At 43.2% G+C, this 25,119-nt stretch overlaps 1 protein-coding gene across 16 annotated transcripts in view; it reads left to right on the top strand.

Annotated features, from left to right (window-relative positions):
• The window catches only part of CACNA1D (calcium voltage-gated channel subunit alpha1 D), a 479,329-nt gene that overhangs the window by 317,552 nt on the left and 136,658 nt on the right, over window positions 1–25,119 (top strand). For 8 of the 16 annotated variants that reach the window (XM_073010048.1, XM_073010043.1, XM_007984595.3 and 5 more), the window contains exons 5-8: window positions 4,696–4,838; window positions 10,285–10,437; window positions 10,963–11,159; window positions 18,644–18,747. In XM_073010048.1, the coding sequence (XP_072866149.1) occupies window positions 4,696–4,838; window positions 10,285–10,437; window positions 10,963–11,159; window positions 18,644–18,747 (597 nt within the window). Of the gene's footprint in view, window positions 1–4,695; window positions 4,839–10,284; window positions 10,438–10,962; window positions 11,160–17,946; window positions 18,051–18,643; window positions 18,748–25,119 lie in introns of all 16 variants that reach the window. The other 8 variants (XM_073010039.1, XM_073010042.1, XM_073010040.1 and 5 more) reach the window with 2 other exon arrangements.

The following is a 25,119-nucleotide window of genomic DNA, read 5'->3' as shown; positions in this document are numbered from 1 at the left end:
TTCCACAATGGTTGAACTAATTTACACTCCCACCAACAGTGTATAAGCATTCCTTTTCCTCTGCAACCTCGCCAGCATCTGTTATCTTCTGACTTTTTAAGAGTAGCCATTTTAACTGGTGTGAAATGTTATCTCATTGTGGTTTTGATTTGCACTTATCTGACGATCAGTAATACGGAACTTTTTTTCATAGGCTTCTTGACCACATGTATGTCTTTTGAATAGTATCTCTTTGTGTCCTTTGCTGACTTTTTAATGGGAGTTTCCTTTTTTCTTGTGAAGTTGTTTGAGTTCCTTATAGATGTTGGGATATCAGACCTTTGTCAGATGCATAATTTGCCAATTTTTTTTTCTCATTCTGTAGGTTGTCTCTTTACCCTGTTTCTTTTGTTGTGCAGCAGCTCTTAAGTTTAATTAGGCCCCATATGTCAGGTTTTGCTTTTGTTGTGATTGCTTTTGGCATCTTCGTCATGAAATCCTTGCCCATTCCTATGTCCAGAATAGTATTGCCTAGGTTGTCTTCCAGGGTTTTTTATAGTTTTGGGTTTTACATTTAAGTCTTTAATCCATCCAAGTTGATTTTTGTATATATAAGAAAGAGGTACAGTTTCAATCTTGTGCATATGGCTTGCCAGTTATCCCAGCATGTTTTATTGAATGGGGAGTCCTTTCCCCATTGCTTTTTTTTCATCCCCTTTGTCGAAGATCACATGGTTGTAGGTGTGGGACCTTATTTCTGGGCTCTCTACTATGTTCTGCTGGTCTGTGTGTCTGTGTTTGTGTGAGCACCATGTTGTTCTGGTTACTGTAGCCCTGTAGTATAATTTGAAGTTGGGTAATGTGACCCTTCTAACTTTGTTGTTTTGTTTAGGATTGCCTTGGCCATCCAGGCTCCTTTTTTGTTCCATATGAATTAAAAAAATTTTTTTTTCTAGTTATGTGAATAATGTCATTGGTAGTTTGATAGGAATAGCATTGAATCTGTAAGTTGTTTTGGGCTAATTAACTGATACTGAGTCTTCCTATTTGTGAACATGGTATGTTTTTCCATTTGTTTGTGTCATCTCTGATTTCTTTGAGCAGTGTAAAACCATGACATTTCTCATAGAAAATATTGGAAAAAATCTTTATGACCTCAATGTAGGCAGAGATTTCTCAGGATACAAAAAGCTCCAGTCATGAAAGAGTAATTGAAAATATTGACTTTATCAAAATTTAAAACTTTTCTTCAAAAGACAGTGTGAAGACAATGAAAAAGCAAGGCACAGATTGGGAAAATATTCACAATACATACATCTGACAAAACACTTGTATTCAGAATATATAAAGAACTCTTACAACCCAATAGTAAGAAGACAACCCAATAAGCAAGTAGGTAAAAGATTTGAACAGATCTTCACAAAAGAAGATACGTGGATCATCTGAAAAGATGCTCAACATTGTTAGTAATTAGAGAAATGCAAATTAAAACTACAGTGACAGTACTGCATACCCACTAGTATTACTAAATGTAAAAAGACTGAAAATACCAAGTCTTAACCAAAATATGGAACAACTGGAACTCTCATACACCACTTGTAGAAATGGAAAATGGTATAATTACTTTGGAAAAAATGCGCCCGTTTCTTACAGTGTTAAACATAGACTTACCATATGACCATATTACCAGTTCTACTCTTAGGTATTTATCCAAGAAAAATGAAAACACATGTCCACAAAAAAACTTTATTCATAATAGAGAAAAACTGGAAACAACCCATATATCCCTCAACGGGTGAATGGATAAACTCATTGTGGTGTATTTATATAGTGGGATATTACAGAACAACGAAAAGAAATGAACTGCTGATAAAATAACGCAGATGAGTGTCAAAAACATTATGTTGAGCAAAAGAAGATGAACCAGGAGAACATACTATGTGATTCCATTATATGGGTTCTAGAAAAAAAAACTCTAGCAATAAACGGCCAATCACTGGATACTCAAGGCTGAGCTTCGAGGGAAGCTCTGCACGAGGCTGTGCAGGGCGCACAAGAGAATCATTTGAAATGTTGAAATCTTCTCTGTCTTGATCATGGTGTTTGTTACTTAGGCTCATGCATTTTTCAAAACTCATCATATACTTTAAATGAGTGTGTTTTATTATAGATAAATTAAACTGCAATATAAAGTGATTTAAAAAGCAAAAAAAAAAATTTAGGAAACTGAAGCAGAACTGGACTCTTAGAAAAACTTCAGAACATCAGATTATTTTTTATCTAAAATATGCACGAAACTGGAGTCAAAGAGCGGAAGAAAGGTTTTAAAAAAGAAAAAGAAGAATTATGATGTCTTCATTTGAATCAAATTCCTACTCACTAAAGTTTCCAACTGCAGTCTGTATCTCAATCCAATGGATTTTCCATTCCAAGTCAACAGTGACCTATTGCTTTTGTCAAGATTCCCAATAACCAAGACGTTAAGAAAGTAATTGATATTTCTAAAATGTTAACTGTTAATATGACCACAAGAGGACTCAGTGTGTCTGCCAGAGCTGAAGTTATTCCTTTAGAGAAAAGTTTGATCTAAGCCAGCTTTTGTCCCATGCCTCTAAATTTTCAGTAAAGAGATATTTCAAGCATTCAGGCTCTGTTGCTTAAGCTTTTTTAAGAACATGACTCCTCATTCTGGTGCTTCTGACTTTAGTCAGTTCAGACAGCTTCTTGTCTTTTTTCTCCCACCTTGGGGTAAACTTTTAGTAACAATCTAGAGTCAGTTACTCCTTTCTCATCCTGTCCTTATCTCTTCAGGCCCATGGTACTTTTTTTGAGAGGCGTGGTGGTGAGGAACAGAATCACGGAATAGTAGAGTGGAAACGTCATTCTCTGAGTCGTTAAGTCCAGTTTTGTCATTTTACAGAGAGGAGAACTGAGGCCCAGAGGAGGAGAGGGACTTCCCTAATATCTCATAACTCTTAGGAATGGAAACCAGCCCCGGCCCCTTGCAGCCCTGCACTGCCTGGGAACACAGCCTGCTTCTCTCTCTGACTTGGGCTCTTTGGTAATAAGAGAGAGACATTTTTCATGTGTTTTCAAGGACATTGCTGAAGAACAAGGAATAAAGGGACCGTGAAGTAGATGTTGCAAAACACGGATACTTGAAAGCAGTCTTCAGTCACTACCTGCATAAATTACTTTGCTAACCCTTTGGGATGAAAATTCCTGTGGCTTGCACATTGCAGAAGAGTTTGAGGTTTTCTTTCTTTCTTTTTCTTTGTTTTTTCTGAAGCTATGAATTTGTTTTGGAGGAGAGACTTTTCACTTTAGCCTTGCTGCAGGGATTTACAGTAATTTTTTAAAAACTATGCTGAAGAGAGAGAAGCCTGTCATAAATCTGATCTGTTTCCTCAGTCATAACTAGGGAGAGCTCACCGTCTGAAGCTTTGTAGAGGTGGAGACCGGGTTTGTTGCTAATTGATATACTGTTACTAAAACAAAGGACTGATCTGTCAATGCCTCGGAACTACACAACTATACCCAGTCAGGGCTGCAATCAGACCACCCTGTTTTATGGACTTAGTGTCTTGGCAGTCCAGAGACATGCCAGTGGGGGCAGTTTCTGCTTTGTCTGCTCATTAAACTCTGGAGACCTTTTCTTTGTTGCTGGGCCAGTCATTCCCACAATCTGATTGGCCAGAGTTGATGCTGTTTGAAATGGGCAAATTTTATACTTACTCTGAAAAACGAGCAATAATTCCAAAGAATATTTATTTAAAAGAGCAAAAGTAACTGTTAAATGAGCAGATTGCCTGAAAAGAGCTTTATCCGAACCTTCTAAGACTAGGACAAAATTTATTGTGGCTGCCAGGTACAATATTATTCACATTTCAAAAGAGAGAATGATGATATTAATACCTTACCTTAGATAACTGCCTTTAGCCTTTGCACAGCTCCTTAGTATCTGTGATTTACATCATCCAAATATCCCTATGAAGGTGAAGGTCGGGGTGTGTGTGTTAGTGACTACATTGACTACGTATGACCTATTAAGATGTGAGACTTTGAAGTCGTGCATTGATTGATTCATCAGATATTTTTGGAGTACTTCCTTTGTGTCAGATACTGTAATAGGCTCCAGACTAGAATAGACCACATACACAAATGAGCAGAGCAGACTAAAACTCCCTGCTGTTACAGAACCTACGTTCTAGAGGGGTCCACAGGCCTGCCTTTACATGTGTTGCTGCTGGTTATGTGACCTTGGACAAGCTACTTATTCCTATCGAGTTTGTTTTCTCATGTGTAACATGGTGTTCTTAATTCCTACTGTGTAACATTTTGTGAGAATTAATGCGACAATGTATGTGCAGTGCTCATGAATGGTAGCCACCAATACGACTGTGGTCATTTCAGTTTGCAGCAGTTTCATTTGTCATCATTGGGTTCCCAGGGAGTCCCCTCTTCTTTGGGAACAGACTTGCTCTCTGCTGCTCCATTGCGATAAAAACAGATGAGGTTAATCCCTGTCCCAGTCATTCTGGAGTTGGAGTCATCTGTATTCCAATTCCACAGCCCAGTTCTCGTCTTTGTCTTCCTTTGATTTAAGCAGCAGCCATTCAGAATTAGCCCTTGTTCAGAAATAACTACGGTTATCATCCTGTTTCGCTTCCCTGGGGTGACAGACTCTAACATTTCTTTCTCTTTCTCTTCTTTCAGATTGTTTAGTGTAATTTTGGAACAATTAACCAAAGAAACAGAAGGCGGGAACCACTCTAGCGGCAAATCTGGAGGCTTTGATGTCAAAGCCCTCCGTGCCTTTCGAGTGTTGCGACCACTTCGACTAGTGTCAGGAGTGCCCAGTAAGCACTTATTGTTTCCTAGAGTCAGGAGGGTGCTGGTTTTTCCTTCCAGGTGGGTCTCAGAATCATTGACTGGTGCTTCGAGGTGAGTTGCTCTGTGCCAGCCAGGGGTCAGCGGACGACTGTGGCCTCCTTCACAGTTGACAGGACACTCTGTCTTGCACTGTCACGTTGGATCCCTCTGACAGCCCTGAGAGGGGGACAGGTGGCGGTTATTGTCATTGTGATTTTGTGGACGAGAGAATCTTCTCTTGCAGAAAGACAAGGCATTGGGGTGAGACCTTGGGTTCAGGCCTTTAATTCCGGTCTATTTTTCCTCTCTGGCAACATGCTGCCACCCACTCCTCCACTCCCAGGCTTGCCCCTCTGAAAGTAGTGTGTTTGTGGATGAGGGTGTTGGAGGACTCAGCTGCCTGCCTTTTTTTTTTTTTCCCCAAGTGGGGAGCACCAGAGGGATGGACTCCTGGAAACTCTGATTAGCTCCTCTACTCTCAGGAACTGTGCTAGCCAGCTCTGGGGGAAGGGATGAGTGCTTCAGCTGTCTCACCTGGATACAGGGCACAGGAGCACGTGCCTTGAAGGCTGTTGTGAGAACAGAATGAGATAATGGAGGGAGAGCCCCTAACGGATGTCTGGAGCACAGAGGCTCTCAGTGAGAGAGAGAGTTTTAGCCACTAGGCCCTACCATACCACTCAGTGCCAGGCCCCAGTGTGCTTCTGGCTCCAGGCCTCCAGGCCAGGTTAAATCATACCTGAGTTGGAACAGATGCCCTGTCTGTGCCCTGGCCAACAGCTGCAGCCTCTTATCCTTCCATAAGGTGTTTGGGGTTGCCTCACTGGGCTCTGCCCCTGACAGTACTCCTGTGTTGGGCACTTCCATGGGTAGAAGTCCTAACACCTTTCTGAGGGCTGGTGCCTCTGAGCAGGAATACAGGATTGCAGGGTGTGCCTGTTTTTCACAACTCATAAAGCCATCAGAAGAACACAGATCACATTTTTTGCCTCTCCAGAAGTTCTTCATGAAGTTTTTATTTGTTGGCACTTAGAATGCACCAAAAATCCTCTGGAAAAAAAAAATTTCCAAATTTAACATTTTAAAATGTAGGAAGTAGTGTTTTATGTGTACTTGTTTTTCCAGATGGTTCATTTATTTTCATTGAAAAAGATCAGCACAAGTCAAAACCACAGAACTGTGTGGAATCAATTGAGAAAAACAGAAATACCTTGGAAATGACTGACTCTGTTAAGTGTAACACGATTAAATGAGAAGTTCAGTGAGCAAACATGTTCTTCCAGATTTAGTTGTTACAGCTTAATCTAATTTCAAAGTAACCACGACAGCTTTTTCCCCCAAAGAGCAAATAACAGGACAGCCTGTCTATGGTATGTGTTGCATGCAGACTTTGTGGGCCACGGCTGTGCGCGTGTGTGCGTGCGAGCCTCTAGCCAGTGAAAAATCCAAGAACTCACATAGCGTTGTGTTTGCTTCCTTGGCTAATGAGATTTTTACTAATCAACTAGTGCAGTGCTCCTAGATATTCCTGAGAATTCGTTTTAAACTGTATTTCTTCCTTTCGCCAACAGACATCACTGTTTGAAATTTGATAGGGAGATTTGTATTTAACTCTCCCGCAGGTCAGCGGGGAAAAGTGTGAGTCTGAGTCTTGTATGAGGACTTTTGAGCTTATATTTTTAACCATCTAGGTAGGGAACATCCCAGTCTCTCATCAAACTCAAACAGGCTTTTGAAGGAAGGGATCAGAGGTTGTCGGATGTGCTGTTTCTAATGCTGGTTGGCAGCCGTGGCCTGCTGATTACTTCTCTAGTACCCGAAGTTGTTAAAAATGTCTAGGAATGTTTGACTGTTTACACTTATCTTGGAATTGTTTAGTCCCTGCGAAAGAGAATCCAGACTGTTCTGTAAGACATAATTTTGTGTGCATGTGTGTATGGAAATATATATTCATTCAGTGAAACATAAATTTATTCCACAAGGTGGTGAATCAGGCATTTGTGGAGTTCTTAACCACCCACATTAAGAGACTGAAGGAGAATGGGCGGGAACCCAGAGCCTGCCCTGGAGACCAGGCCTCCTGACCCCTGTGTTGACGTCCCCCATTCTCTCCACGGCCCGGTAACCTCAGCACCACTTTGCTGCTTGCTGTTTAACTTCTTCCCTTCTCTTTCCCTGTCCTTCTGTGTTGGACAGGGAAACATTTATCAAAGTTCAAGACTATCAAAGTGGAAAAGAATCCTAAAGATCCTCTGGTCTACCTGCATCTTTTAGACAAGGAAACTGAGGTCTGTTGGAGGTCGTGACTTGTGTAAGTTCTCACAGCTAGTGAGTAGCCAGACAGAACCAGACTCACGATCTCCACATTCCTGACCCGGTGTTCTTCCCACTCCTGCCTCCTTCACTAGAGTCCCTTGAGATCCACTGAGATCTACCATACATGTTGAGTATGTACAAAGGAGCTGGATGCAATAAAGTATACATGTTCACAGTCGGATACAACTTTATCATCTCCTAAAATGTGACCAATCTGAAATACAGTACTTACTCTAAATGTAAAAAATATTCGCAAAGCTTACTGCCATGGAATTTAGAAGAGCTAACTGCTGGGGGTTGATTTTGCATGGCCTACTGGTGTCTCAAGAAAACCAAAACAACAATAGAAACCTGGCCATGGGGATTGGAACGGGTGTTGTCTTTTTCCTTCCATGTGTTCCCTGTAGGAGGAAAAACATATTGAAAATCATCCTAATCGATCATTTTTGAAAAAACCATGTGGACATTTCCATATCCAAAGGTGTAGCACCCAGGGTTTTAGTTGTAATAGAGGTTGTAGCAAGTCAGGGTCGCGCTGAGTCTGAAATCCTCTTACTGCTTTTCCCTCACCATCCTGTCCTCTGCCTCCTCCTGTGCTGCTTATCACGGTAAAGGTTTGTCATTATTGCTAAGTCTTCTCTTTGCTTGCTGTATTCTGGTTTCTGATGTAAGCATCTCAGCTTCTTGCATTCTTTTTTTCCTGAATATGTATTGGGAAAGTGAGATGATAGCAGAAGAGGGAACGTTTGAAGGTATAGAGACAACAGGGAAGGACAGGGAAGGAGAAGGTAAGAAGGAAAAGAGGGAGCAGCATAGTCGTGCTGAGGTCACGGGGCCATGGAGAAGATGGGGGACACCAATGCAGGGTCAGGAGGCCTGGTCTCCAGGGCAGGTTCTGGGTTCCTGCCCGTTCTCCCTCATTCTCTTGGTCCCGCAGACCCAATCCTAATCCTGAGTGCTGCCCCCATCCTTCTTTTCATGACCTCTTTTTCTCTCGCTTGATGGGTAGCCTTACCCACACTGTGGCACTGAGTATAACTCCAGGGGTAGCTTGTATTAGGTTGGTGTGAAAGTAATTGTGGTTTTTGCCATTGAAAGTAATGTCTCTGAGTCTGAGGATTTCAGACTCAGCAAGACCCTACCTTGCTAAGACCTCCATGGCAGCAAAAGTTTTAAAGGTAGGAAATAATCGGGTTTTTTTCCTCTCTCTCTCTTTTTTTTTCTCCTTTTTTTTTTTTTTTTTTTTTTTTGGAGACGAAGTCTTGCTCTGTCCCCTAGACTGGAGTTGCAACCTCCGCCTCCCAGGTTCAAGTGATTCTCCGACCTCAACCTCCCGAGTAGCTGGGATTACAGGCGCACACCACCACACCCAACTAATTTTTGTATTTTTGGTAGAGATGGGGTTTCATCACGTTGGCCAGGCTTGTCTCGAACTCCTGACCTCAAGTGATCCACCCACCTTGGCCTCCCAAATTGCTGGGATTGCAGGCGTGAGCCACCTCATAAGGCCAGAAATCATCATTTCTCAAGTGCCTGTCTCTCAAGACCACATTTCAGCTTCAGGACACGTCTACCTTAATGTTATGTAATACCAACATCAAACTTAACAGGGCTCAAATCACTCTCAACCCTCCCCCTGCCCCTCCCACCTCCCTCATTCCTGGAGAATCTCCCTTTGAAATGCGTAGTTTTGTTGGGGGCACTGCGATTTTGCCTCAAGACCCTGGCTCAAATAACTGGTGTGCTCCATAGGTACCTTCCTCTCATTCTGACTCAGTTGCTGAGTTCTGGTCTCATCCTGATCTTCACCCTTGCTACTCCAGCACTCTTGAACTACCTCTCTGTGTGTCTGGCCTGCTGGTGTCCTGTTGGTCTTTCTAAAGCCACTGCCTTTTACCAATGGTCTAGTCTGGCTCCATAACCCGGATTCGAAACCCACAACCCTGGCTGCAATCTACTTCTCTTTCCTGATTTTCTTTTCCACTGTATAACCACCAATCAAGCCCATGCTGTGCTACTCTCCTCTGTGCTTTTGGTACTCTGTTCTTCTTCCCTGAAGTCGCCTCTCTCCCATGCCCACCTGTGGAAATCCACCCCACCTGGCCTTTGGGCTGTGCCCAGAGGGAAGCTGCCTCAGGGCCCTTTCTTCACCTTGTTCATCCCTATTTGTTACCTGCATGGACCTTGGGGATCTGAACAAAGGATGATGAACGTGGGAATAAAGACAAAGACAAAGACAAAAGCATATATTTGGAAGAAAGGGTCACGGGGCTCCTTGCTTCTAGTGAACAAGAGCCCTGAGCTTTAAAGCCTTTCGCATTTTATTGGGTAAAGGAGATAGGGAGAGCGGGGAGTGGTTGTCGGTTGTCGGTAAGCTGCTTGACTTACAGCAGGCTTACAAGACTGCATTCTTCTGACAATAGGCTCTAGATATCCCAGTAGATAACCTCAATGAGCACAGCACCAGGGAGTGATTGCCCTCAGCAAACCTGGTTGTAGGTGCAGTTGTGAGTTTGCCTGCATCCTGCGTTCATGGTGGCATTCATGATAAACAGTTTGCTGTTTGATCCTATAGCCTCCAGTGGAATGCTGAGTTGGTCACAATCCCTTTGGCCTTCTCAGCTCCCAACACCTATTAATTTTAACTGTTGGATATTCATATAGCATCTGTGTGCTACCCCAGGGTAGAGTTATTTGTGTTTAATTCTGTGTCTCTTAGAATATAATTTTTTGAGGGAAGACATTTTACATAAACCATCTTCATATTGCTCCAAAGCACCAAACGTTATGATTTCCACATGGTAGATGTTTAAGAGATTTTGTCAGATGGATGAAGAAATGCATAAATGAATGATGAACTTCGACAGTGGACAGTCCCCTCCCTAGGCCTTAGTTTTTCCCTCTGTCTAGTGAGGGAGTTGGACTAGATGATCTTGAAGGTTCCTTTTCAGTCTGTCTCATATCCAGGCTTAATATTAATGAAAAGCTTTGAAATACCTCTTTGAATTGTATTACTATGTGTTCTAAATAAAGGAGGCATGAGTAGGAATTATATATATGAGTCATTGGAGTACCTTCCTGGCTCACAAACTTATTTTTTTTTTTTGTCTTTCCTAGGTTTACAAGTTGTCCTGAACTCCATTATAAAAGCCATGGTTCCCCTCCTTCACATAGCCCTTTTGGTATTATTTGTAATCATAATCTATGCTATTATAGGATTGGAACTTTTTATTGGAAAAATGCACAAAACATGTTTTTTTGCTGACTCAGGTGAGTAATGGGAATTATAGCTAACTTAATTTTAAAAATTTTTGGTTTTCCCCAAAGCAACTTTCATAGTTTGGGGAAAATCTAAAACAAAATAGGAAAAAAAATGCCCAATATACCAGCACATTTACCGAGCCAGTTCTCAGTATGAACTGTGTTCAGAATAGATGAGAATTCAGTCTCCCTTTCCACCCCGATTTCCTGTGTAATGTGTCCTGGCAAACAAGATGAGAAACCTCCAAAGTAAAAACATGAGGCAAACCAACAGCATTGTGCTGTCTAAGCCTGAGGAGGGTGCTGTAAGCGCAGGTGCAGAGGAAAAGAGCCATGGATTCTGACAAGAGGAAATGGCAGATTCCACTAAGGAGGGAGCATCTGAAGGCAACCTTGAAGGACGAACAGAATCCTGAGGCATCGCAGAGGGGGTGGTTGGGTGTCCCAGGCTCTGGCAAGGATGCTCACCTTCCCTGGCTTGGATTTCCTGATGTTTCTGTCCTGAGTGGTGCAGCCTGTTTGCTGTGTTTGCAGATATCGTAGCTGAAGAGGACCCAGCTCCATGTGCGTTCTCAGGGAATGGACGCCAGTGTACTGCCAATGGCACGGAATGTAGGAGTGGCTGGGTCGGCCCGAATGGAGGCATCACCAACTTTGATAACTTTGCCTTTGCTATGCTCACTGTGTTTCAGTGCATCACCATGGAGGGCTGGACAGATGTGCTCTACTGGGTAAGTACGCTGGGGAGAGAGTTTGTGGAGGGTTCTTTCCTTGGATAAGTGAGTTTTAAGAGCTAGAGCCACTGGAGAGGTGGCTGGAAGAGAAACCCTGAAGTCAGTTATTTGGGAAGGGAAGCAGATGCTGTCTTTACCAGCAGCCTTCATCATCCTGCTCCTCGAGGGCCTCAGTTTCAGTTGCAGGAGGCTGCTGACGATGTTGGCTTCTGGCTTTAGTCTTCCACTCCCCAGTGCTGCCTGAAGACCTGGTGCCAAGGGTGCCCAGTGGTCCCCTTTGGAGGAACTCCAGGAAGCCAGGGCTATCCTGATTCAACTCTTAAGAGAGCCAAAGGGTCACTTTCCAGGTAAGGAGGCTCCTGGACTGCCACAGGCTAAACTTAATCGTTTATACATCAAGGCAGGTTGTTCTACTAGATCCTAAAGGGAAGAAAGGGAATGTAAATCGGATCCCTTTAGTGCTTTCCGTAACTCAGTATAACCTTAAACCCAATGTGAGTGTCTCCCTTGATAATATTTCCTGTTCTTGTCTTTAGTATTACCATAAATTGGGCCAGCACAAACCCTTAGCTGTCTTCTTTTCTATTTGAAGCTCCAGAGCTCTGGCAGAAAGGGTAGGAATGGCATGTAGACTTCCAGGGCTGGTGGACCCATCCAGCCTGCCATGAGAACAGCTGGACGCTCTTTCAAGGCGAGGGTCTGATGCCTCTTGTTCCCGATAGAGCCAGAAAGATTTGCTACATAAAAATAAGTGCTATAGTATTTTAACAGCCATTTCCCAGGGCTGAGTTTGTTTGTTAGGATGTAAATAAAGCTCACAGAAGTTTCAAAATTGTTTTCCACGGTATAAGAGTTGCTGGTAAAGACAGCTAACATGTAGATTTTGAGCCTAAATCCAAGTCCAAAGGGAAGTAACCAGGATTCTAGTCATGAGTTGTTAAAAGGAAATTAGTAATAAAGTACTTCTGAAGTCAGCAGCTTTTAGACAGAAGGCCTGTAAATTGAGAAGTAGCTTCTGATAGTTTCTAAATTTTAGATACTTTTTAGGATTTGCTGTTCCTCCATAACTTCAGAGACTGTAACAGATAATGGTTATAAATAGGTTTTTGCTTCCCTTCGCCAGCTCACAGGATTGTAGATGTCCCCATATATTTAATATTAGGCAAAGAAGGTATATTTTTACCTTTAGTCCCTGAAATGAGTCTAGTTTGATGAGGTTTAAGCATCACCAACATGTTATATCTTGTTTTTCCTACTTCCCTTTCTTTTTCTGATTGTCATAGGAGTGTGAGAGAGAGAGAGAGAGAGAGAGTGTGTATGTGTGTGTGTGTGTCTGTGTCTGTGTGTATGTGGGGGAGGAGGGTATGCACATCTGTTATTTATATTCGTAAAACAATGTCTTTTCATGAAGAGGAAGGAGGAGGGGGATGGTATTGGCTGAGCCAGGGACATGGCTCCCGTATGCAAGAGGGCCCTCGGGTTAGGTGAAGCATTCATTTTTGCTATTATTTCCTAAATTGCAACTTCTGGTCAGATTAGTTGAGATCTCAATTCCAGTCTTCCCTTGAAGTTTCTCATAAATAGAAAAAGCATCATCACAATAGCCCAAAGTCTGATATTTCCCCTCCCCAGACAGTACAGAAGACAACATTTTGATTTTAAAAAAATCAAAATCTGTGACTCCTCTCAGCTTTGTTTTTCTCTCTATTGACATGGTAAATTGTCAACTGTGGATCCAACATACCTTGACTAATGAACAATTTTATACTTTGTTATATTCCCGCACATCGATTCTCACAATTTTCCTGTTGCCAAGCAAGTGTAAAACCTGGGAGTAGATGATTAAAGGAGAGGGAACTTCAGGCTCCTGGAAACAAAAGTTTCCACTTGCTTTCCTGAGAAGGTTTAAATATCATCTAGGATGATATAATTACTATTTTTATTATTAATATGACAATCACATGGTTAATAATTTGACAGTATAATTGCATTCTCCATGAATTACACAGCATCTTTATTCTGGTGGAAGATCTCAAGTCGTTTATAAACTTTATCCCAGTCTATATCCCTTTATGGAAGATCTGGGATCTTGAAGATGGAGACAGTGGAGTAGAGACCATGGAACATTCCCTGGGTTCTACAGCAAATGGTTGTGGTCCTTGATCTAGAACAGAGGTCTGCAAATCTTTTTATAAGGGGCCAAATAGAAAATGTATTTGGTCGTGCAGGCTCCATGGTCACCTTGGCAACTATTCAGCCCTGCCACTATAGCTAGGAAGCAGCCATGGGCAATACATCAGCAAATGGATGTGGCTTTATTCTAATCAGACTTCATTTATGGACCCTGAAATTGAATTTTGTGTGACTTCTCTGTGTCATGAAATATTTTGTTTTTGATTTTTTCCTCCAACCATTTCAAACTGTAAAAATCACTTTTAGCTTAAGGCCATATAAAAGCAGACAGCAGGCTGGATTTGGCCTGCGGGTCATGCTATGGGAACCCACTGGCTTAGACTAGAACCCAGCACTCTTTCCTTGGCATTCTTCCACCTGTCAGCAGTTTATGAATCCTTCCAGAACACTAGGGGGCAGCTAAGTAATGTCTTCCCGACTGTTCTCTAAGATCTTACTCTCTGAAACACATCAGGATTGTTTTTAATTACCTGTTGATTGTATTTATTATCTCATCATAGAGACAGGCAGGGGCCAAGGAACCAAGCCTTCCTAATATTTCATGGGCCACAGTCAGCTGGAAGCCACACCACTGTGATACGTAGCAGAACATCCCTGCCCAGCACGGTGCCTGGCACCGAGCAGGAACTCAATATAACACAAGTGATGGACATCATCCTTCAAGTGTACCAGGCATATTGCCTCATTAGTGTAGATGTGCCATGTTTGAATATCTATTTTTATCCACAACTAGGGCATAAAGGGAATATCTTGAGAGATAAAAAGAGATTAGATTTTAAATATTGACTAAAAGCACATTTCTGAATCCTTTAGGTGTTTACATATGGTGGAAAAAGTCTTTGCAGGGCATTGTTTTGCATCGAGTCAAGTTTATATTCAGTCAGCTTTCTCAAGCTCATTTATGCCTTGCTTCTCCCTAGCATCTGGAAAATGTCTGGCAGGGTCTTGAGAAGGGAATTACGGGTGGGTCCAATATGTAGAAAGGCACACTTATAACAGGACTATTTGGATGTGTGGGAAGTGGGATCATTAAGTTCTGGCGGAAAGAAACCTATGGTAGAGCTCTTTGATAAACTGAGTTCCATAAATATAACTGAGCTGTTGTTTGACCCACATGTAAGTGTTTATTGCTCACAGAGGCAGCAGGGTGTAGGGCAGGGAAAGAGTGCTTGTTTAGGCTGGTTGTGTGACCTGGAGTAGGTCATGGAACCTCTCTGGGCTTCTCAAGATGCAGAATTAAACTTACATGATTTGATTTTTCTCTTCAACTTGGAGGAAATTTTTTTCCCTTCAATTGAAAGAAGTTGTTTTTAAATGTAGGAAATAAAAAGTATTGGTTTCAGGAGACAGCTATCCAGATAATTTCTGGTGTCTTGCTTTAGCACTGAGCTCTTTTCTCAGTGCACACTCCTACAGAGGTGCTGGCTGTCAGACCTTCACAAGAAGTACTCATGGTCAAGCTGACAATGTCCTTCATCCAGGGCACCTAGGAAGTTTCTCAATAACCAGCCGAGGGCTTGCCTTTTTCTTATTGCATGCTCTGGGGAGTTAAAACCAGTATACCAACTTTCCAGAAGTGTTTTCAGCAGCTAGAAAAACAGCCTTGCATTGGTCTATAACTTGAGACATGAATATGCATTTCAGCCTTTTATTTTTATTTTGTTTAATTTTTTTGAGATGGAGTTTTGCTCTGTCGCCCAGGCTGCAGTACAATGGCATGATCTCAGCTCACTGCAACCCCTGCCTCTGGGGTTCCAGCTCCCAAGTAGCTGGGATTACAGGTACTTGCTACCACGTCCAGCTAATTTTTGTATTTTTAATAGAGACGGGTTTCACCATGTTGGCCAGACTGGTCTTGAACTCCCAACCTCAGGTGATCTGCCTGCCTTGGCCTCCCAAAGTGTTGGGATTACAGGCATGAGCCACTGCACCTGGCCCATTTCAGCCTTCTAAAAGAAGGAAAACTGAAGCTAAAAAGAAAACTCCTGGGCACCAGATGACACCCCTTGATGACTTTGATACAAAATTTTAAAAAATTTATCTAAATTGAAGTCCTTCAGTGGAAGCCAGTTTCTTCATTGTTGATAAAGACCATATAGGCAAAATCCCAAGCAGTCTTTATTTTCATGTGGGTATTTTTGGGAACAGCTTGCATGTTCTGATTTTTCTTTTGTGTATGTTAAGATCTAAGAAATGCTTGGCTCTGAAAAGGGACTTGGATTGAGAAGGGTTCACTGGGAGCAAGACTGGCTCTCAGAGCTGAAGCTTGTCTCTTTTGCCCCACCTTCTGACTTCGAGATTTGGAATCTCCAGTGGACTGTGTTCAACTCCAGCCTTTCCCTCCAGGCCTCAACTGTCATTCCAAGTGATACTTCTGATTTGAGCAAATGTGAATCTGATGAACACCTACTCCCAAGAAATTAAAGGGTTTTAAATTTTTTAAAGGAAAATTGTCCCTCTTAAGTGGAGAAGACAGCCTTTACTAGAGCCATTCTCTGGAACAGCAGACTGAGGCCTGAAGGGAGGGTTGGTGAAGCAGATGGCTAAGCAGATGATGGTTGCTGGGGTCACGGAAGAGTGAGGTTTCCTGATGGGAGCCCTGGACCTGTCCGCCCTCCTGTCACCTTGATGGGCACCTTCTCCCCTGCTGCATGCACCTCTGTTCCAACCCAGAGGGAAACAAGCCCAGATGGGGCTCTGTCTCAGGTGCTGACCCAGGCCAGGCACAGGCCACCACACCAGGCAGCCAGTGTCTTCTTCATCTATGGGGTTTTCAGTAAGTTTAGTGGTATAGTTGCTCTGGATGAATTACCCTCTGCCTTCCTGTTGAAATTAGTTTATCCAACTTAATTAGATCAACAATTGCAGCCACGGCCCAGGCTCGTTCATTACTCTAATTGCCAATGTAAGATGTGCAGACTGATGTGAGTTCTGTTAAGCACATCAGTTTTCATGTGGCCAAACAGGTGTTTCATAAGGGATTTAATGCCCTCTCCCTAGACTTCAGCAACAGATGTTAGGTAATTTTTTTTAATGTTCACTTTCCCTATTTGGCTTCTGCATGAGGCAAACATTGTGAAGTGCACGAGCCTCATTCTATAAAGCTAAAACCTGGAGCCAGATCATGTGCAAAAAAGCACAGGCTTAACACCCTGAGGGCTTGCACCTGCAAGGCAAGAGAGATGGCTCTATCCAGACTGTTCGCAATTCCTATTGGCTGGAAATTCTGGGTGTTATGGCAGGGTCATACCTTGGGTCATCCATTCTGTCCCCTGACTGGTCCTTAACACCTCCTTCCTGGGAAAGGTGTTTGCTGAATTTAACACTGACCTGTGCTGGTGGAAAGTTCCATCCAGCTGTGATCCTTAAAGCACCTGTTTGTTCTAGCTTCTCTTGGCAGGATCTGCCAGGAAGACTATGTCTGAGTGTGCAGCATGAGCTTGTCCAGGAGTAGGGGAATGGGGTTCCTCAGGCCACACCCTTTCACCTCGAAACCCAGTCAGCTCACAGCTGGAGCCAGTCTCCCAGGGGGGTCATCTAGATCAAAGCTAAGTGTGGAGAATAAGGGCTGCTTCTCCCTTCTGTGGGTTCAGCTAAGAAAAAGCCCATTCGGGCCGGGCGCAGTGGCTCAAGCTTGTAATCCCAGCACTTTGGGAGGCCGAGACGGGCGGATCATGAGGTCAGGAGATTGAGACCATCCTGGCTAACAGGGTGAAACCCCGTCTCTACTAAAAAATACAAAAAACTAGCCGGGCGAGGTGGCGGGCGCCTGTAGCCCCAGCTACTCCAGAGGCTGAGGCAGGAGAATGGCGTAAACCCGGGAGGCGGAGCTTGCAGTGAGCTGAGATCCAGCCACTGCACTCCAGCCTGGGCGACAGAGTGAGACTCCGTCTCAAAAAAAAGAAAAAGCCTATTCTGCAAAGAGCCCCTGACTATATGTCAGCTAGTTGACCTTGAAAAAATTCTTCTTTGCATTCGTTTTGCTGCATTCATTTTGTTTGCACTCACAGGTTGCAGATAATCCAGATGTAAAGTGGGTTTGGTTTCCTTGGGTAGGTTGGCCTCCAGTAGAAGGTTATTTTAGGAGTTTTTAAAAAGAGCTTATAGAGTCAAATGGTGCAAGTTTGTCTCTATAATTAAGACTTTTCCACCATCACAAATTTTAAACACAAAGTCTAAAATCTTGGGCAGTATAGAAAATAGGTTCTAGCTAAGCACTAGTTTTGTCCTCTACCAAGACCTTTCCTGAAAATCACGTATCAAGACAGTTTCCTGTAAGAAAAAGCCAAATCCCAGCTGATTTTCCTTCCTGGGGCCAAAATCTGCTATTATTCGGCTTGAAAGCCTTGATAACTCTGTGTGTGTGTGTGTGTGTGTGTGTGTGTGTGTATGTGTATGTGTGTGTGTGTATTGGGAATATGTGATGAATGTGTGTTGGCTGCTGTTGTCTCTGATTTGGTTACTGTTGTTTCTGATTTAAATCTAAGTAAAGTTTAATTAAATGTATAGAATGCTATCTCTAATGTGACCCTCTCTCCTTACTGAATTCTCTTACTAACCCACTCCTATGAGACCATCTTATTTCTTGCAGATGAATGATGCTATGGGATTTGAATTGCCCTGGGTGTATTTTGTCAGTCTCGTCATCTTTGGGTCATTTTTCGTACTAAATCTTGTACTTGGTGTATTGAGCGGGTAAGCTACACCTCTTTCATCTTGAAAGCAGAGTCCTGAGGACAGTTGCCAAGACCACACAGGCTTTGCTGGATGAGGGCCGCCAAGAGGGGTTGCCAGACATTTTATGTGTCCTCTGAGATGCTTTCTTTTCTGCTGAGGCTTCCCAAATCAAGCTGTTTCCTGGAACCTCACCAGCCTTCATGAAGGAGAACTATAGAATGATTATTGACCAGAAATTAATCAGCATTGTTGCTTGAGATTTAAACAATTTCCATTGCTTGCCCTTTTTTGTCTGTTCTAAAATGAGATACATTTATAATTGCTTTATTTGTCTGGATCCAAATATAATGCAGATTAATTGTTATAAAATGGTTGCAAAATGAGCTGGATTGGGCGGGCTTTTGGTAGGCCCCATTTGTAGATTTCAGCAGCTGAGCTTGTCCTTATTTGCAGAAAAAAAAAAAGAAAAAAAAAAAAGGAAGGACCTAGGCCCAGTCCCTGTCCTAGGAGCACTAACCTTCAGCAAAGCACTGAGAGGTCTGGCAGCTGCAACTGGGGCTCTGCTCTTTAGCAAATGGGTAACTGATAACTGATCTCCTTACATTTTACAGGTAAATGATGCGATAGGATGGGAATGGCCATGGGTGTATTTTGTTAGTCTCATCATCCTTGGCTCATTTTTCGTCCTTAACCTGGTTCTTGGTGTCCTTAGTGGGTAAGCAGTTGGATCCGTGTTCCACCTTCTCCTGCTGCCACGTGTGAGGCAACTCTGCGTGTCTCCCAGCTGCTCCCTGACAGCTTCTCTGCATGTGTTTGGACTCTGATGGCCCCTCAGTGTGTTGCTTTTGGATTGAACTGTGATTCTTTCTCCCTGTTTCTGTCTGTGAGATTCTGTGTTTCCGATGCTTGCCAAACACTGTTAATTTAATGAAAACGTTCCCCTGAAGCCAGTCGTGTTAGTATGTGAATGTGTAGAGGCGGATTACAAGTGAGTTAAAGGAATTCCAGCCTTGGTCTCCCCCAGGAAAGAGGCTTTCGTCCCTTGTAATTTTGTGTCTATTAGTACATAACCTGGCCCCTTTAGGTCACCACAGTGCATTATAAATACTTCCAGGGGAGTTTTAGATTTTACTGTGAAGGAGAAATAAGCCTCAAGCACATAAATACTGTACAGTTTCAAAATCTTCCTCAGATTGGGATTCTTTATTAGCTTGGTTTTCTAGTGCTGTCACTGTGAGAACTGTCCCTGTGGTTCAGTTTTATCCATAACCTATAGAATCCTCTCAATGCAGAGTGATGATCGACTTTTGTGCACACGTTTCCCATGGCCTTACAGAGACCGCATCATTCAGTCACCGTTTTTGAAGTTTACTTGTTTATCACTTCTTCTCTATGGATTGACTCTCCACAAAGAGGCTGTAGCAGAGACTGGCCTAGAAAGGGGACTCCTTATGTTGCAGGCTGTGCCTTGCCTGTAGCTGGAGATGCCATCCCAGAACCCTTGTGGTCAGCCCTGCATCCACACCGCCTCTCAGACACCCCCAGAAGGTGGGGTGCTACAGAGAAGGGAGCCGGGGGCTGTCTGGCTCTCTCACAGTCAGCTCCTTTATATAGCCATTGCCAGGATGTGGGGGGCAGGCAGGATACCAGGAGGCCCAAGAGGGGCCCATGTCTCCCAGAGGAGCCTCTGTCACTGCGCTGCGCCCAGGCACCCTCAGGAAGCAGTGGTGATGGATTTGATTCCAGGCGAGTTTATCTCTTCCTCACTCACTTTATCTTGCTCTTTCCGAGGCTGTATCTCGGGGAAGTGATGTCTTCATGTATGCTGAGTTAGTGAAAAGGCTTTAATCGCATTTTTGGAAACACTGCCTTTTCCAGAGCAGAAAGCCGAGTGCATTTATCCATCTTGGCTTCCTTTCTGCATCTTCCCTGCCCTGGATTGAATGTAGTCAGTTCCACACCAGGGATGCACACTGTCACAGGAAGTCCCTATGTAGAGATGGCCCCAGGGGCCACTGCCCCCCAGAGAGAGAGGTGGTGGCTGGGGCCACATAACCCTCCCCTGCCTGAGCCACCTCCTGTAGATGAGTGGCTCCTCAAGCCTCAGGCCCTTTCACCTCAACGTGAGAAGTGTCTTTCTCCTAGTAAACCTCAGCGGCCTTAGGCTAGGGTTGGGCATGTGAGGATGGTGTCTATTCCTGGAGAAATAACATCGTGTTTGATTTTGCCACAGGAGCTTCCTGTACAAGGTCAGCAGCAATCCTGGTGTGAATTCCTTGGCGCCTCATGTCTCCTAAACCCAGCTAAACTGACGGAGGCCATGGAAACCACTAATTTTAACAGTGCCAGAGACATGCCTTATCTTTTAGCTTCCCCAGGCAGGAACCATTGCCCCAGCAGGCATGATGAAGCAGAGGCAGGAGCCAGATCGTGAGGTGCTTAAAAAAAGAAAAGAGAAAAAGATGGGAGGCGGGGCTTCCCACTATCACAAATGGGGGTTAAACCTGCAACTCCGTGGGAGGTACCCAAAGCTGGAGGATAAAAAAGGTACACTCCTTCATGGAACAACCAGCTTAGTGAAATATATTTTGGGGGAAAATAATTTAAAAAAAAAAAATTTTTTTCATCAAAACAAAACTTAGATCCCTTATGAAGGAGACTGGAAATGACACATGAAATTATAAAAGAAAAACCCGAGACTTCCCAGCAATTCTGTCAGTGTGTGTTGTGCTCAGACCCCTAGGGGCTGCCCACGACCTCCTGTCTACTCCCCCAGAAGGCCTCTGCTAGGGCTGGTTTGGGTAAAGACAGAGCCATGTCTGCAAAGCACAGCCTCGCAGCTGTGTTCCTGATGTGGCCAGTATTTGCTGAGATCCTGTAGAGTGCCCGGCTCTGGTCCAGAGGCCAGGGGTGCCAAGATATCTCAGACACAGACAGCAGCCTTGTGCTTAGGCATTCATTATCTCATGGGGTAGCCTATTTTGAAGCAGTGCAGGAGGGCACATGTTCAATAGAGGTGCAGACCCAGAGGCTCTGTGAGCTGCCCTGGAGAGATGAGGAGGCATCTCTCCTGGAGACTGACGAGGGGCTGGCATGCCTCCACCTCCACCCCCCCAGCCACTGCCTTCCCTCTCTGCCTGCTACTCCCCTCTTACTTTCCCATTGATATTTTTGTTGTTGTTAAAGCAAATTATTATTTTTTTTTAAATTTTAGCCTCAAGAGTCTTCATAATTTTTTAAGGGAGCACTAGAGAGGTACTACCAAACCAGAAGGATATAAATGTTGAGAGGAAGACAATTTATGTTGCGTAGACCTCGGGGGACTGTCAGACCAACACAAATGTAATCCCCTAAGCACTGAATTAAAACGCCCTCATTTTAAAAAGGCTGGTCGAGACCATGTGATTGCCTTCTCATGAGGAAATGTTCGATGGTGCTGTGTGTCTTCAAGTCTGTCAGCCATGTGGAAATACCTGTATCTGTTTCTGCTCCTTGGCTCCTTCATGTGTGTGGCCATGCCATCCTATTGTATTCTTGAACAGACGTTAATTTGCACATTGGATTTGGTGTTTATTTGCAAAGTGTTGATGATTTGGGAAAATCTTTGGTTTTATAACATAGTCTTTTTTCCCTCAAGGTAAGTATGAAGTTTATGAACTGTAAACCCTATGCAGCCATGCATGAACATAGATGAATACTTCCATCTCTCGTCACAGTATTCTGTGGGAGGGGCTGAGAATGTCTATGACTAATGTTACAATTTAACCTTAAGTTGCCATTGAGGATATGCTCCCATTATGACCAAGAATCGGAAAGAATGTCTTCTTTAAGTCTGCAATTCAGACATATTACACGTGGCCTTCTAGAAGCTTGGTAATTTTTCACTTTTCAAATTGTTCATTGAACCCCCTTTTGAGGTTTTCATCTTTAGAATCATGCTAGATTCCCAAGGTCATGGGCGGTAGGCTGGTTGACTCTGCCTCCTTCTCCATTTTAGGACCCACCTGCCACCAGCCATCCACCTATGGTGGGGGTGTCTGAGCTTGCAAGATGGGGGATGCCCTAGGCTCCCAAGATGTGGCTCCAACCCCCAGGAAGGGGGCTGGAAGACTTAGATTCTGTCCTGCCGGAGTCCCACGTTCACTCTGAGACTTCACTGAGTTACCCTGAGCCTCAGTCTCTTTGTCCTTCAGGATATCAGAGATATCCTGTCTTGCCATCTCCCACACGGGGTAGTTTTCAATCAGCTAATGACTGTAGAAGTCCTTCTAAAAATACATAAAGGGGTTTTCTCATTTAACATATTCTTATCTTAAATCCATGGATGTCCCCCACTCGCCTCACTGGGTTAGGTGGGAACAGTGCAGGGTACTCTTTGGAAATTCTGGAGTGTAGCATTTTCTGGATATCCCAGCAGGTGGCCACACTTTACACACACATCAGTGTTGTACTCAGTGTCACCCAAGAAGGGGTGGCTCTGGAGGATGTGGAAGCACTGTGTCAGCTGCAAAGTATTATGCAGGCCTAAATCATTGTTATTAAAGTTATATTTGACATGGTTTTTTTTTTTGCACAAATTGAGGGGAATGGCATTTCTATTACGTAGTGGTTAAGCACACCAGCTTTAGAATCAGACAACCAAGTCTTGAATGTTTGTTCTTCCTTTTCCAGTTGTGAGATTTGGGGCAAGTTACTTACCTCTTTGCGCCTTACTTTCCTCATCTGTGAAATGGAGCTCATCACAGTACCAGCTTTGTGAAGTTCAGTGAGGACTCAGTGGGCTGAAGAATGTAGAAGGCTTGGCCCGTTGAAATTATGGTAGTTCAGGAAGGGTGCATCTCTTCCTGGATTTGATGCAAGAAAAGAATCGAATCAATTCAGTCCTTTCAAACTAATTAATAATAGCTGGCCAAGATAGGTCTGTGTTAGTGAAAAGCCCAAGTTATATTTTAAAAATGTTTTATTATATATATAATGACATAAGGCACTGCTGACTAAAGGATATTACTGCATAAACCCCCTCCTGGGCTTGCTTCAAAGAATAGATTAAAATCATTTATAATCTGCTTAGGAATTCAAACCTTTGGTTTTGGCAACATCTTATGAAAAATATTTGAAATACTTTGTTAAGTAGATCTTGTATATTGTTAGTCAATAAATGTTGTTACTAAACCCCCTCTTATGATATAAAATTGAATGTAAACCCAGCCCAGGTCTGTAAATTCAAAATCATACAAATACAAATTAATTTGTATTCTTGGTGTTCCAGTAAGTTCCAGATCCTACGAGATCACAGGTATCATTTTAAATCAATCCAATTTTGTATTACTGTATGCCTATTTATCTTTAGAAGTTTAAGGGAACATGGCTGAAGCGAAGCATTATGGAAAACTGAAGGCGATTTTCAAACTAGTTTATCTTTTTGAATCTCACGTCCTACATTCCATTCTGGCTAATCGGATACCAGGGGCCTAGACAAAGACTCAGGCATGGCTACATTTAGGAAGCTTTGGTTTCCTAAAGCAAAGATTCATGGGATGGAGAGTGTGAAGAGGGAAGATGGTGCCGGTGCCAGTGCGCTGTGGACTGACTGTACCAGAATTTTACATAATGGAATCAGGTTTGGTCCATTTAAATTCATACTAGTAATAGCCAGACAATCTCTGATTTCTTCTACTTGAATGGCGGCTCAAGAGGCAAAACACACCAATAGATAGTAGTTGTATTACTTGTGAATATTTTCTAAGTGGAGACGTATCCTCTGAGAATAGGCATTCTTATACATTTTTCGTGACTGAGATTAGATTTTTCTCTCATTTGGCCGGGCACAGTGACTCATGCCTGTAATCCCAGCACTTTGGGAGGCTGAGGCAGGCGGATCACCTGGTCAGGAGTTTGAGACCAGCCTGACTAAGGTGGTGAAACCCTGTCTCTACTAAAAATACAAAAATTAGCCAGGCATAGTGGCACATGCTTGTAATCCCAGCTACTTGGGAGGCTGAGGCAGGAGAATCACTTGAACCCGTGAGGCAGAGGTTGTGGTGAGCCGAGACTGCACCATTGCACTCCAGCCTGGGCAACAAGAGCAAAATTCTGTCTCACAGAAAGAAAAAAAAAAAAAAAAAAAAAGAAGATTTTTCTCTCATTCAACACTTTACCAGCATCTACTGATAGAAAATGGACAATTGAATTTCCTCCAATATATATACCTCTGATGTGTCTGCATTGTTGAAGAGTAGGGTAATTGCTTACAAAATTGAAAAGGTTGTTAGTGGGGTCCTGGGGTAGCCAGCATATCGGTATGATTTGTTACCATATTCAGAATAAAACCACACTGTAATAGTGAGTTAATTCCATATCTTGGCCAACAGAGAATTTTTGGCCAGTGGCTACTAGGGCACACAGAAGTCCAGTCTAAAAGCGACAGTGGAGGACTCTTTGTAGATAGTTCATATGATTAAAAAATAACTTCCTGTGTGTTGTAGTGACGATTAAGCTAAAGACACGTTTAATGATTACTTGTAGCAAAGTACTTCCCCACATTTAGCTGGGTTTGTCTTTGGTTTGAAGAGGCTAATATGTGAAAGATTTGTTTACAGTTGGATGCCCCTTTTTCTGAACCATGAAGTAATATTGTGGATGGGGTTGAATGCTGAGGTTAGGGTGCCGGAAAGATTCAGGGTCCTTCAGTACCCTCACGTGGCTTGGCTTTGGTAGAACAAGACACTAAGCTCCGATTTGGCTTTAAATGAGAGTGCTAAATTTCCTTTTTCTAATAAAGAACCTAGCTAAATATTTATGTATACTTTTGAACACTGAACTTTCTTGTTGCAGAGTTAACAGCTGTTGGGGGTAGCTGACAGCTGGATCCTGGTGCTGTTGGTACCATGGTACCTGAAGTGCACAGGCTGGTAGCCACACCTGACATTAACAAGTGAGTGGTAACCTCTCTGCCGCTGGCTCGCAGCTACTGTTTCCATAGAAATGGCTGTCGGGATCAGTGGAAACGAGGTAAGTGAAAGTTTTCGCTGATCCTTGTTTCCATCAAGCTGACGTCTGTTTCCCTGGCAACAGCAGTGGACAGCAG

The sequence above is a fragment of the Chlorocebus sabaeus genome, chromosome 22 (genome assembly GCF_047675955.1).
Source record: "Chlorocebus sabaeus isolate Y175 chromosome 22, mChlSab1.0.hap1, whole genome shotgun sequence".
NCBI classification, from domain to species: Eukaryota; Metazoa; Chordata; class Mammalia; order Primates; family Cercopithecidae; genus Chlorocebus; species Chlorocebus sabaeus.
Note: the sequence above shows the minus strand (reverse complement) of the source record. Positions and strands in the feature narration are given on the sequence as shown.